The sequence below is a fragment of the Micropterus dolomieu genome, linkage group LG14, assembly GCF_021292245.1.
Source record: "Micropterus dolomieu isolate WLL.071019.BEF.003 ecotype Adirondacks linkage group LG14, ASM2129224v1, whole genome shotgun sequence".
In the NCBI taxonomy this organism is placed as follows: domain Eukaryota; kingdom Metazoa; phylum Chordata; class Actinopteri; order Centrarchiformes; family Centrarchidae; genus Micropterus; species Micropterus dolomieu.
This window is the reverse complement of record NC_060163.1, coordinates 2,589,711-2,602,663: the sequence shown is the minus strand read 5'-3', so window position 1 is coordinate 2,602,663 and position 12,953 is coordinate 2,589,711. Positions and strand designations below refer to the sequence as shown.

The 12,953-nt window shown below is 40.7% G+C and overlaps 1 protein-coding gene across 1 annotated transcript in view; it reads right to left on the bottom strand.

Annotated features, from left to right (window-relative positions):
• The window catches only part of tmem94 (transmembrane protein 94), a 339,697-nt gene extending 327,285 nt beyond the window's left edge, over positions 1-12,412 (bottom strand). The window contains exons 1-5 of the mRNA XM_046069699.1: positions 12,383-12,412; positions 2,047-2,198; positions 1,551-1,653; positions 1,361-1,447; positions 1,052-1,168 (exon numbers count right to left, since the gene is read on the bottom strand). Of these exons, the coding sequence (XP_045925655.1) occupies positions 1,052-1,168; positions 1,361-1,447; positions 1,551-1,653; positions 2,047-2,198; positions 12,383-12,412 (489 nt within the window). The remainder of the gene's footprint in view (positions 1-1,051; positions 1,169-1,360; positions 1,448-1,550; positions 1,654-2,046; positions 2,199-12,382) is intronic.
• Between the last annotated feature and the right edge of the window lie 541 nt (positions 12,413-12,953).

Sequence of the window (12,953 nt, the reverse complement as noted above, 5' to 3'; positions counted from 1 at the left end):
TTTTTAACATCACCATCAATATTTCTGAATTAAAGCTATCCAGCAGGGAAAAACCTATGAAACAGCATATAGTGCAGTCAGTAAACATCTAGACAACAACAAAAAATAATTTGTTTCTGTACTCAAGCCCAAAGAATTTGAATGACAGGAAGATTAGCACATAAACACTGGAATGTTATTGGACATCTGTGGCCAAGACTGATTGCCTTGGTGAGTCAAGACAGCACTCACATTTACTAAACTGTGTAGGAACTGTAGCCCATTTCATATAGCCCCTGATTTGGGGGGGATCAAAAGTGATTGGACAAATTAAAGTAAACATCAAATTTAAATAAGGCACCCTCATCATTTTAATCATCATGAGGAGTATTGCATAATCCAGTGTGGCGCACCACAGCTGCTGAATGAGCGCCCTACTAAAATATCACATGATCATTAATACCACTACACTCAACACTTGGCTGGCTCCCTGTGTATCCTGTGTCGGCGTAGTGAGTGTGTGGGTGAGCGAATGTGATAGAGCGGGCTGCAGAAAGTGACAGTGAAAGTTAGCAGAGGAACAGTAAGTTGTCAGACTTAGACTATACTGGTGTACAATTCTGGCTGTTAAAGAAAGGACGGTGGTTAGGAGGTTAGTAAAATAAATTAGGGATGCAAACTTTTAAGCTAATGAGGAGATGTTTCTTTTGGATTTTAACGTGCAAATGAAATGCTTGGTAATTGTTCAGAAATACTAGGGAAAAAAAGATGAATCAAGATGCACCGCATTGTTTTATAATCACATCATGAGGTGCCTAGAGATTCCCACCCCTAGTTTATATATATATATGTATATCAGTCCTGTTGTCCACTGCATGGAATCAAACCCAGATATCAGTCTAACCCTACAGTGTGTGTGTGTGTGTGTGTGTGTGTGTGTGTGTGTGTGTGTGTGTGTGTGTGTGGATTAGTTAACACAGCAACACAATCCTTCTTGTTAGTAACTAAAGCTGTCTTTCCTGTCAGTGCACAACGTTAAGTCTATGTGCATTTCTATGTGCGTGTGCCTCACCAGACCAGCTGGTGATGCGCGGCTGAACTCAGCAAGGACCCTGGCCTCTCCGAAGGCATTCAGCAGCACCCACATGACGGGGAAGAGCAAGGGCAAGATGGGCAGAACACCCATCAACTGCAAATACAATTTCACATGTTTACATCTACCACATCATTTTAAAAAGTGTACTACAATGGAAATGTTGTACAACTGATTAGATTAGGTTGACTGTTACATTACTAATGTAAATAAGGGAAATTGATGGCAAAATAGCGCATACACTCCAGTTTTTGGGAGCTACACATTTATAGTTTTGAATGATTGTACCTGAAGTTGAAAGAAATGGTAGCGGCTGGGGGTGAGGCTGGGTGCATCACAACAAAAGCGGACAGTGTTCACGAGCAGGAATGCCACCTAAATGGAGAGATAAGGTGGCACACATTACATCAGATAGAAAACAAGTGACTCCAAATACATTGCAGCAACAATTTTAAAAAACTTCATGTTAACTGCTCACCAGCACGACAGGACAAACTAGCTTGGTGATAACCGACTGCACTGTAAACCTCTCGTTATCGAGCACCGTGACTGGTCGAGCTAATGCCATCTCCAACGTGTTCCTATTTATAAAAAAGAAAACACAAGGGACATAAAAATTATTTTTATTATATATTCTTCCTCATAAAGAGCCGATAACATCTAGGTGTTGCTATTGAGAGAATTAACTCTTGTAATTTAACTAGAGACGAAACATATTTTCTGTTCATCGTATTGGTAGTATTCTCTACCTGTAAGAATATAATAATAATACATCAACACACCATCCCCGGTCTTAGAGCTGATGAATGTAAATATATGCAGAGATTTCTTAAAGGCTTAAGGCAGAAATGCAGAAAAAGAAGGGAAAACATTTTTGCCCAAAATTGATTTGGCGCTCATGAATAACTACATACCCAGAAAAGCCACACAAAACATTTCTCAACACCCAGGGCCGACATGAGCAAGTTCCCTACCTGACCATGTCCAGTACTGGAGTCCGGACCACTCTGAAGAGACGGTGCTGCTGGGGGCTCTGGGGTCCTCTCTTCTCATTGGCCCGTGGGGAAGGAGGAGGGGAAAATGGGGGGAATAAATCTCCTGGCTCCAACACAATGTGCTCATCATCCTGAGACAGAAAAATAGATTAAGCACAAATAAGTTTTAATGAGCCGTTCTGCACAATGAACAGTCTTATCGTGCAAACGCTGTTGACACCAGAACCTGACTTTACTGTTCTGAGGGTCTGAGATATCAGAACTCACTGTTTATACCTCTGGTGCTGTTCTGATCTGTAGTCTAATTAAAGTATGTGTTAAGAGACGTGTTGGGGGTAACGCATTACTGTAATCAGATTACTTTTGTCTGTAATGCAGTAATGCAACGCAAACTTCTGTTCAACTTCAGTAATCACATGACAGTTACTAATATCAAACTCATCACGTTACTTGTGAACTGGTTCTTGAACTATCCGCATAACTGGAGGAGTGAAAAATAAATCAAACGTCCCTTTTGGTGCGTGTTTGCCTAACACTTTTACGGGCTGCCAAAGACGTCTTTCGAGGGGTGGAGGTATTACTTCATATTGTTTGATGAAAGGACAGCGATACCTTCTAGTGCACCTGCGGCGAGGCTCTTTAGCCTGGGCAGTCTTTGCTGACTCAGAGGAGGAACAGCTTGTCTGAAGAACGACTTGAGAGACTCCTGCCCAGGATGCGAACCGCGGGGGAGCCAGGGGGAGTTTAGCACCCCTTAATAAAACATCAGCTCCCCTAAAAGCATAATTTGTGATAAATTCGGGGGGGGCTCTAAAATATTGACAGCATGCTTTATTGACATTAATCTCAATATTTCTCTAACATTATGGATCATGTGGAGCGTCAGACTTCAGCCAGCCAGAGGGAATGATCACCAACCGTCCGCAGCGGGCCGCTCGCTCTGCGATCTTCTGTCCCTGGTCCGCCCCACTCACTCACTCATTACGCAAGATCCATGCACTACTGCAGCTGGGGGCTCTCCACAGCGCCACGCAACTTTCTAAATTCTTCCATCTCACAGAGAAAAGAAACAAATGTTTCCAATGAAATGTCCAAATATGTTTTAAGCATTATAGTACTGTACTCTAGCCTTGTTCTTCTCTTGCCAAATGTTGGGCTGATGTTCACAACTTTGTAGAATTAAAGAGCATAAAAGAGAGATCCTATGTATGTTCTCATTATTATAATACATTTTACCTTTACCCCCTGCTTTTTCAAGTCCTGCACAGATGTCACCATCCAACACCAAGCACTTGAATAAAGGTCAGGAGCAATGCACCAGGTCCATAAACAACGAAGTTATTAAATGGGGCCATGTGCTCTTATCTAAGGCTGATCTTATCTAAGGCCTGAAGAGCTAGAGAGATAACATGGTAAAATATGGAAAAATACATGCATGATGCCTATACGGTGCATGCTCAGTTGTTTACATGCCTAAAAATATTAGCATAAGGGACATCTGGCTATAGCAATCTGGTCGACAATCACCCTTTACTGCCAAGCTAATGAAAAACTGACATGTCAACGTTAACCTCTCCAAATCAGTATGCACGGCTCAACAATAAGCACTGCCAGATATCCCAGGCCAAGTAAATGTGTTCTGTGTGTCTGAGCGCCTCCACATACAGACATGCACCTGTAGGCCTGTAGAAAGCGATATTCTAATCTACTGTTGTGTTTCGGACAAGCACAGCGTGCTAGCACAGCTAACAATGAATTGTTACAAACTAGCTCAAACCAAAGCAGTCTGTATGTAGTCTTTGGGTCTAGCTTAGTTTTCCATGTACCTCAAAATTTGGCACATTCTTGTAAACTTATCTGCTGGCTAAGACAAACCACCACTCTCTACCAGCAGCAGCAGAGGGAGGAAGAGGAGGACGGGAGGAAGGACCGAAAACCGACTGATCTGTGTTCTTCATTCTTTGTAAAATTTACTCAGTATTTTATGTCAGAAATATGATTTATATTAACATTTTAGATTTGCTTCCAGTGAGATATTATTGAGCCAATATTAAGTGTGAAAAATTATAAAAGAACCAAACACCAATAAGAGTGTCTCAATAAGATCCTTACGATACCCACCCCAATTTAGAAATACAAAAGTTTATGATCATTTATCATATTAATAATAATAATAATAATAATAATCATAATAATAATCATCTCGGGGGGGGGGGGTGTTGTTTAACCATTTTCGATATGCAAGAATGTTGCTTCGCATCTATGACTGTCCTAGTTGTCCTAGTTCTGATTATTTATAAAGATTAAACATAATTACCTTAAGTCTTGTTGTTATACAATAACGGGGGCAAGTAAAAATGTTGCTTTAGGCAAGCAGATTTCTGACCCAAAACACCTTAACGTTATAACAGCGGCGGCACGGTGGTGCAGTCGCCTCACATGAAGACAGTCGTGGGTTCGAATCCCAGTCCTGGCCTTCCTGTGTGGAGTTTGCATGTTCTCCCCGTGTATGCGTGGGTTCACTGTACAAAGACATGCGGACTAGGTTAATGGGTGACTCTAAATTGTTCTTAGGTGTGCGTGTGCATGGTTGTTTGACAGGACTGAAGTTAGAACAGTAATCATATTGGCAGTCTACATTTCAGCAAATCCATTACTCCATGTCTACAGTGAAGCCTTGAGAACTCCGTTGGTCCCAAATTTAACAGTGTAGTCCCCTCTAATGTACTTTATGTAGTCCTCATAGCATGTTTAATTGCTGACATCCATATTACATTTTTGTGATGTTTATTGTAAGGAATATAATGGACTTTTTACTCTGGGTTTGGGGCTTCTTTTCTGTTTGTGCAGTTATTTTGTTTCACAACATGCGTCTGTCTGGTTAACTGGAAATCTTATCTCTCAAATCTCATGTGTAACTCTTTACCTCAGCAGCCAGTATTAACACATCCACGTGCTTGCAGGACAAAGAACAGCATGTTTTCTACCCACCAGTATGGCCGCTGTGAAGTCAGCTGTGGTTGTGTGTGGTTGTGAGTGTTTACGGACCAATAACAAAATATTAGCTTTTTGTACCAATATCAGTTCTGGTATTTGATACCTTGATATCAATTCTAAGAATATCTTGGGCAAATAACTGATAACTTTAAATATAAAAACTCGGAGACTTAGTATTGCACAGTATTGCAGTTACTAACCAAAGAACCTAAGAGTAGTGATTTTTGGCTCTTTTATTTCCAGGATTTATATTTTATAAATCAAAATTCAACTCAGTATACATGCCAGTACATTTACAGACAGAAAAAAATCTTCATCCGAGATTTTAATGAATGACTTAGTTGAATTATGTTTATTCAAAAAAGTCATAATAATGATACTGAATAACAGTATTTAAGCAAATGGTGTGTATTAATATGACCAGAGGTGTATTTGTTTGATGACATTATGCCAGAGGAGTTGAGGAGAGAAGCTGTGGTGGAATCAAATTCAGTTAATCCGATACAGAACTGTGTCTGCATCAAATTATCCTTCCAAAACAATTGTGCACCTACACATACTGTGTATATTAGGGATGAAACGATTACCGGTTTAACGGTAAACCATGGTAAAATTCCAGACGGTTATTATTACCGTACACATTTTAATTACCATGGTAACCGGGTACGGTTAACCGCGCTGTTATAATCTCAGGGCAAACACTGTCCAGCGTCTCCCAGAAGCAGGCGCGCATGCGCAGAATGCAACGTGGGTTTGTTTGGGTCGATTACAACCTAACGGCGGAAGACGGCGCTGCTGGAGATTTTTCAGTCACTCTGAAGTCCGGTCATATTTTAGTTTTTATGAAAGAGCTGAGGGAAACTTGATTGAAGAAAATGACCTTACAGTGAACGCAGGGTGAGTTAACTTTTAGCTTTGGTTTGTCTCTCTGACTTGCTAACAGCGTGTAAACTAAAGCTCTTGTAAAAACGCTACACGTTGTTCTGCTGCTGTGTGCGTCGTGTGTCGGCAGAGTCTATTGGTCCACTGCGCATGATAACACGTTATGCTGTTCAACCAACCAGCAGATCTAGAAACGCTACAGACTCATTGCAGTTACTGTCACTTTCTTCTAAAGACTTATTTGTTTTCATGTAATTGTCCACGGGGTCATTGTATTACCTATATAATATAAAATCTTGTTAATGCACACTTAGATGATTTTCATATGTTTACAAAAGGTATTTTTTATGCAAACAATATGGCAATTGTATTAAAACTTGTTGAAATGGTTTCAGTGTGTGTATCAGTACATTTTGATGTTTTTCGGCACATTTTTACAATACCGTGATAATACTGATAACATTTTGGTCACTATAATCGTGATCTGAAATTTTCATACTGTTTTATCCCTAATAATGATATGAGAAGATTGATATCAATCACATGTCTGTGCATTACAGTATTTCTCAGTCGCTTTGGTGCATTTCTCAGATCAGAATTGAAATTCTCAAAACTAATTGTTCAACCTCCACATCATCTTGTCACTTGTGCACATCATAAAAGCACTTTCTCATTGTTTTAAACAAATTGCAAATGACTTGACACACTGATGCAAATGATTATGTAGAATTGTCTGCTGTTTTCTACATTATCAATTGCTTATGTCATGCTGATCACAATTATACCAGTCTCTGTTGAATAATCTTAGCCCCCAAAACATCTAGACATAAATTCATTGCATTATTCACTACATGCAAAATGGTTGAACACGTTATCAAAAATCAAAGTTCTAATACTTTATTCATATCCTTTGCCTACAAGTATATACTGTAGCTAAACGAAATGTTGTTTCTTAAGGACCATAAACAAAGTAAGAATAGACAACAACAACATCACAATACAACACTCATACCAATACTCAATACCAGTAAACAGTAACAATACACAGTCAGCAGTAATATATATATAGATAGACATTCTATACATGTCTATTAGAATTTTTTTGTAAATGTGTGAATTTATGAAGATATCTGTTGTGATGTGGAAGAGAATCTGTGATACAAAAGACCGGAACGTCAGCCAAAGGGGTGTATCCCATGCAGCAGTCCTGTCTCTTTCTTTTCTTCTTACAATGACATGCTTTGTCAACAAATTACAGTACGAACAGTAAAAGCATATCTGTGATTCCTGTCCTCTCTCCTGCAATGTATAACTTTGTACTGGTGAAAGTGATATATGCCAGACAAAAAAAGGGCAGCCTTGTGCATTTTCAATCATTGTCATCAAAATCTTAGCCAAAGTGTACATCAGAAAATACTTAGAGAGTACACTGTTATATTGACAAGATGGCTAAACATTTTGACTTGCTTGTTCATAAACAAGACACAAGGACTTGTTATTCTGATGGCACTGACAAGTTCAATGACATAAAGATTTGCTTTTGAGAGATAGACTAAGGATTTTGAGCAAGTTGTGGGCTTTTGCAGGTAAACCACTGTGTTGTGCCGTTTGCACTACCTGGTTTGAGAAATGCACTTACTGTTTTGCAAATGTTAAGGATGATTCGAGAAATGCACCAAAGCGACTGAGAAAAACTGTAAAGATGTTCCAGGAGACGGGACGCGGTTAAGACTAGTAGCAGGAGCTCACCTGACACTGTGAAATTCATGCACAACTGCCCACAAAAAGTATATGGCATGTACACTATTTTTTGCTAACAATCTCACAATGCATTGCGTCACATTTGGTAGATGTAAAAATGACATCTATCTGTCATGCAACACTGCAGCTAAAGCTAGGCTGACCACGTCCTGAAATGAGTTCCATACTTAACACACGGACACAAGAGTGACACTAATCTTCTCATCTCAGCGTATTTATCAAGATATTAAACTGTTCCTTTGATCAGTAATGTCATTTAATGTTAGTAGCAATTCGTGAGTCTGTGTGTATGTCTGGTTCAAATGTGAGTGTCTGAGAGAGTAAAAAATTCTTACAACCAAACTACTGTCAACTAGCATAAATGTTTGTGCTTCTTAAATAACTCTAACTGTGAACGGCAGACTGTGTGTGCACGTGTCCATCCTCTCCAAGCCCTCCACAGCCGCTCTATCTGTGCTGTCAGCCCCTCAGTCCTCTTTTCATTGACACCTGAGAGCAACTAGAACGACAGACAGCAAGAAAAAGGGAGAATCAAGATAAAGAGGGGGAAGTGGGATTTAGAGACGCTAAACGAGGCTGACATCCATGCAAACATCATCCAGCAGCCTCTGTATCTCTCATCTCCTGTCCTTCTCTCTCCTCTTGTTTTGCCTCTACAATACTTTTATTTTGTGCTTCTCTCCTCCTCTGTTTTCTACTTCTTTCCTTTATATTCTTTACGGTTCCTTTCCTTTATTATGAATGTAAAACAGAACATGTGCAGTCAAAGTTATGCTGCCTGAAACCGAACAAACAAACATTATTCTGGGATTACTGCGTGTGTCTCTCCATTTGAGGAGTGTTGGTTTGGAAAAAGAATTGTGACCAATCTGTGCACTTTGTCATAAGTGCACAGATTGGTCACAATGCTTTTGTCCTGGCTGTGTTGTCCAGGCTGTGAGGACTCATAATAATGTAGCAGTCAAGCCAGAACAAAAATAACATAATGTGATGTGTGAGTAAGAGGAAAATATGCATCTGTTCTGCCCTGATTCTTTATGCCTCACGTATGAGGGCGATCAACCACATGATGGCCGTGAGGAGGGATGCATCTCTCTGGCTGCCTGGCTCTCTCTTTACTTCACATCATGGTACAACAACAAGACATCTAGTCAAATGCAGTTATCAAATCTATCAATGAATCGATTGTTCTAGGCAGAATGTTCATGAAGCAACTTGTGAAAAGACAGATAATCATGCAATAATAAGGCTGAAAACCACTCAGTAGTTAACAGGCTACGCTAACTGGTTAGCTCACCTGCTATAGAAAGCGTTGAAAGTTTAAGTTAACATTCCAGGTTCTATTTCTAAAAGATCTCATTCAAAATCATTCTGAAACTTCTAATAGCACAATCTAATTTAACAAAAGTGGATCGTGAAACTGGATGTCACACTGTCTTTACTTCTGCCTTTCAGCAATATAAAGAGCGGAAGTCCTGACATCAGCTCCAGGACAAACAAACCCACGTTTGTTACTTATTGTAAACTTCTAGATGTTCTGCAGTTGGGGTCAAGTGAGTGCTTAAGTTTGGGCAGAATGAATGGTGAGAGAGAGAGTGCAAGAGAAGGAGTAGAAAGAAGAACAAAGCAGAGAGCAAGGAAAATAAAGAGCTGTCAGCCAGGATCTCAGTCTAAAGGAGAAGACACAGAGAGAGGGAGAGAGAGGGAGGAACGACTCAACCGGACAGCTAAGTTAGATGAGAGAGGAACACAGAGAATGAGATAATCCCTGTGGGCTTTAAAAGCCATTAAAGGGAAAGTCATCTGAGATGAACAACAAGCACTATACTTTTTTATTATTGACTGAACTGACAAAAGAATGGCAACTGCAGCTTTTAGGACTAAAAGTCCACAAACCACAATTTGCTATATATTCAGTTTAATATCATGGAGTTGTCCAATCAGCAGTGATGGCCTTAAGTTCCTGGGAGCCCGTTTCAATAGCAAATTTGGGGCCCTACTGGAACAAGACACACATGGACAAGGACTGAGAATGCTGAATTGGTGGAATGCAACTGTAACAGCCCAAGGAGAGAGGTTACATGTAATGAGTATACGGCCAATATCCACACTGACTAAGAAGCTGGTAACCCAAAGATCTAACATGAATAGAAGGAAGCTACCATCATAGCTGGAGATTGAGAGGCTCCAACAGAATAAGAAAAGTACTGAGCAGCATGGATATACTGAACTGACTCTGATACAGTAGAGCAGTGTTAAAGAATTTGATGACAGCCCACCACCAGTCATGAGAACTGCATCCACTGAGCTGAGGAGAGATACTTGCAGATATGAACTCAGCTCTACTCACTATCCCTACTACCACCATCACAGAAACCAATGAACTCATATTTACCACTGCAACAGTAATCCTTGGGTATAATCAAGAAGGCATCGTGCAGAGAGTTACCCCCATGGAGAAAAAGATCCGATCAAAGTCCAGACAGATGTGAGTTAGCTAGCAGGAACTAAGAACAGAACACAGCAACCTCCCAGAACAAGAACCAGTCATCATCACAAAGGCTATATCAAACAGCAAGTCTCAAGCATGAAGAACTGGACAGCACTAGGACCTGACACGATCCATTCCTCCTGGCTGAGGAAGCTAACAGCGCGCCACAAACACCTGGCAGGACAAATGAGTGAACTGCTAACAACAGGTATTCACCCAGACTGGCTAACCCAGGGCAGGACAATCCTGATCATGAAGGATCCCCACAAGTAGCAGTGTGTGATATTGCGATAATAGATCGTGAACGATTACAATATTTCCATCTGCCTTTTCAGAGAGATTGTTAGTATCATGCTACAGTGTACGCAGTTGACAGCTGCTCTGTCAACATGGCAAGTCAGCTGCCTCGCTGCCTGTTTCCTCCGCTGTCCACAAAAGAAACACTGTAACTGTAGGGCATCATAAAATTAACAAAGAAGTTTCCCATGTCCCCCGGCTGCTCTGCCTCAACTCTCTGTGATTTATGGAGTTTGTTGATGAACAGAAAGTCTTCCTTGTTGCTAAAGTAACCACTAACCAAGGCTAACTAGCTGCTGTTATATAATTAGCTCAGTTAGCTTAGTGACCGGACTGGGAGCTCTGAGCACCTGGGGAGTGTATTGTGTTTAACGTTACACCTCTACTCAAGCACTGGAGGTTTTCAAGCCAGAATAATGTCAGCGAGCGGCTCCGGATTGGGCACCAGGACCGGAAAAGAGCGAGCGGGCAACGAAACCGCGCTCAGCAGCCTCCCAGTGAACGTGGCATGAACCGGACTGAACACAGAGACTAACAGAAATATAGTACCGAGGTGATTTACAGTGTCTTGATGAAAAGATACATTTACTTTTGCTAAACCGCTATTAAGTTAACTGTATCTGTCTGTATCTGTGGCTAGTTATCGCGTTGAAACGGCGTTTACAGAATTAACACACATTCAGTGCTATTGGCTACTGTAAACGCCACTTAATATCTGCCAACATGTCCCTCCCTGTCTTTGTATTTTTAATTACGCAGAAGCAAACAGCACATTCATTAATGGGAAAATCAAATAAATAAATGTATATTAAAATCTTTAAAATGTTATAAGACCATAATGAATCAGTTCTTTGTTGTTTGAATGAATTACTCGCTACATTGTATACGATTAATAAAGTAGTGTTATTTTTCTCTTTTAAACCAATAAACCGCTAACTTGCAAAATAATCTTAAAAACCAACATTTAAATAAAGGAATCGTGATAAGATCAAGAATCATGATCCTGCCTGAAATAAATCATGATGTGATATTTTTGCCATTTTGTCCACCCCTACCAACAAGGGTACAACACCTTCAAACTACCAGCCAATAACCTGCCTCTCTACACTCCTCTCAGGCATCATAGCAGCTAAGTTGATTAGACACATGAGTCAATACATGAGCCAAGCTCAGAAGGTCATTGGAAACAAGGGTCAAAGCACCAGCTACTAGTCAAAAGAGCAATCACCCAAGACTCTAAAGCTGATGATACACGGGGCAACTTTTTGAGCAATGTTGCTGGGCAATCTTGCTAGTGGCAAGTCCGACTATGTTTTGAACGGATAGGGACGGTACGGGGCGGGTGGAGGAGTGGTGGGGGAAGGGGATTACGACGTTAATCTTTACTCATTACCACTGACGGCAACGTTGCACTGCACAATTGCTCTAAAAGTTGCTCCGTGTATCATCAGCTTAAGACTAGGCAGAGAAACCTGAGCAGTGCCTGGATTGACTACAAGAAAGCTTGGATCTCAGTGCGCAACAAATGGATACTAGAGTGCTTGGTTATACAAGACCAACAGCATTGATAACCTTCATCAAGAACTCAATGCGGGAAAACACTGGAATCCAACTCCAAGGCCATCGCACAACTCACCATCATGTGCGGCATATACCAAGTTAATGCACTGTCCCCGCTGCTGTTCTGCTTACTCCAGATCATCGCAAAGAGTGTATATGGATACAGTGGAGTTTCCAAGTGGAGTGACCATTAGCCACCTCCTATACATGGATGACATTAAGCTGTATGCCAAGAAGGAATGAGACGTGGACTCACTGATCCAACTCACCAGGATCTACAGCGGAAGGCAGGATAGCAGACATACAAGACACCGACAAATAGCCTACCTGGGCATTCCACAGGTTAATGGGAGCCATGATGAGAAGGCAACGAGGACAGCTACAACCAAATACCTCCAGGAGGTAAGACAGGTGCTGAGAACCCAGCCAAATGGCAGGAATAAGATCCACGAGCCTTTATACCAATATACCACATGAAGACGGTCTGGAGGCACTAAGTTTTTATTTACAGGGCCGGAACAGTACATCCAACCATCCTAACCAACTTATCGTTGACCTAGCAAATTTGGTCATGAAATACAACTATTTTAGCAAGATGTAACTTAGTAACTACTCTACTAAGATGATTTCTATTTGCAGGTTTCAGGCACAAGCATGGGCACCATTTGTGCACCTAATTATGCTAATTTATTTGTTGTTGTTTTTTTGAGAGGGAACTTGTCTTGAATCCAGTTATGAACCCACATTTGTCTAGGATTGTAAAATGGTACAGATACATAGATGCCATCTTCTGTATTTTTAATGGTAGTTCAGACGAACTTACAGAATTTGTACCTTTGTTGAACAGTTTCAACAGTAATCTTCAATTTACATCTAACTATAATAAGGAAAAAGTGAG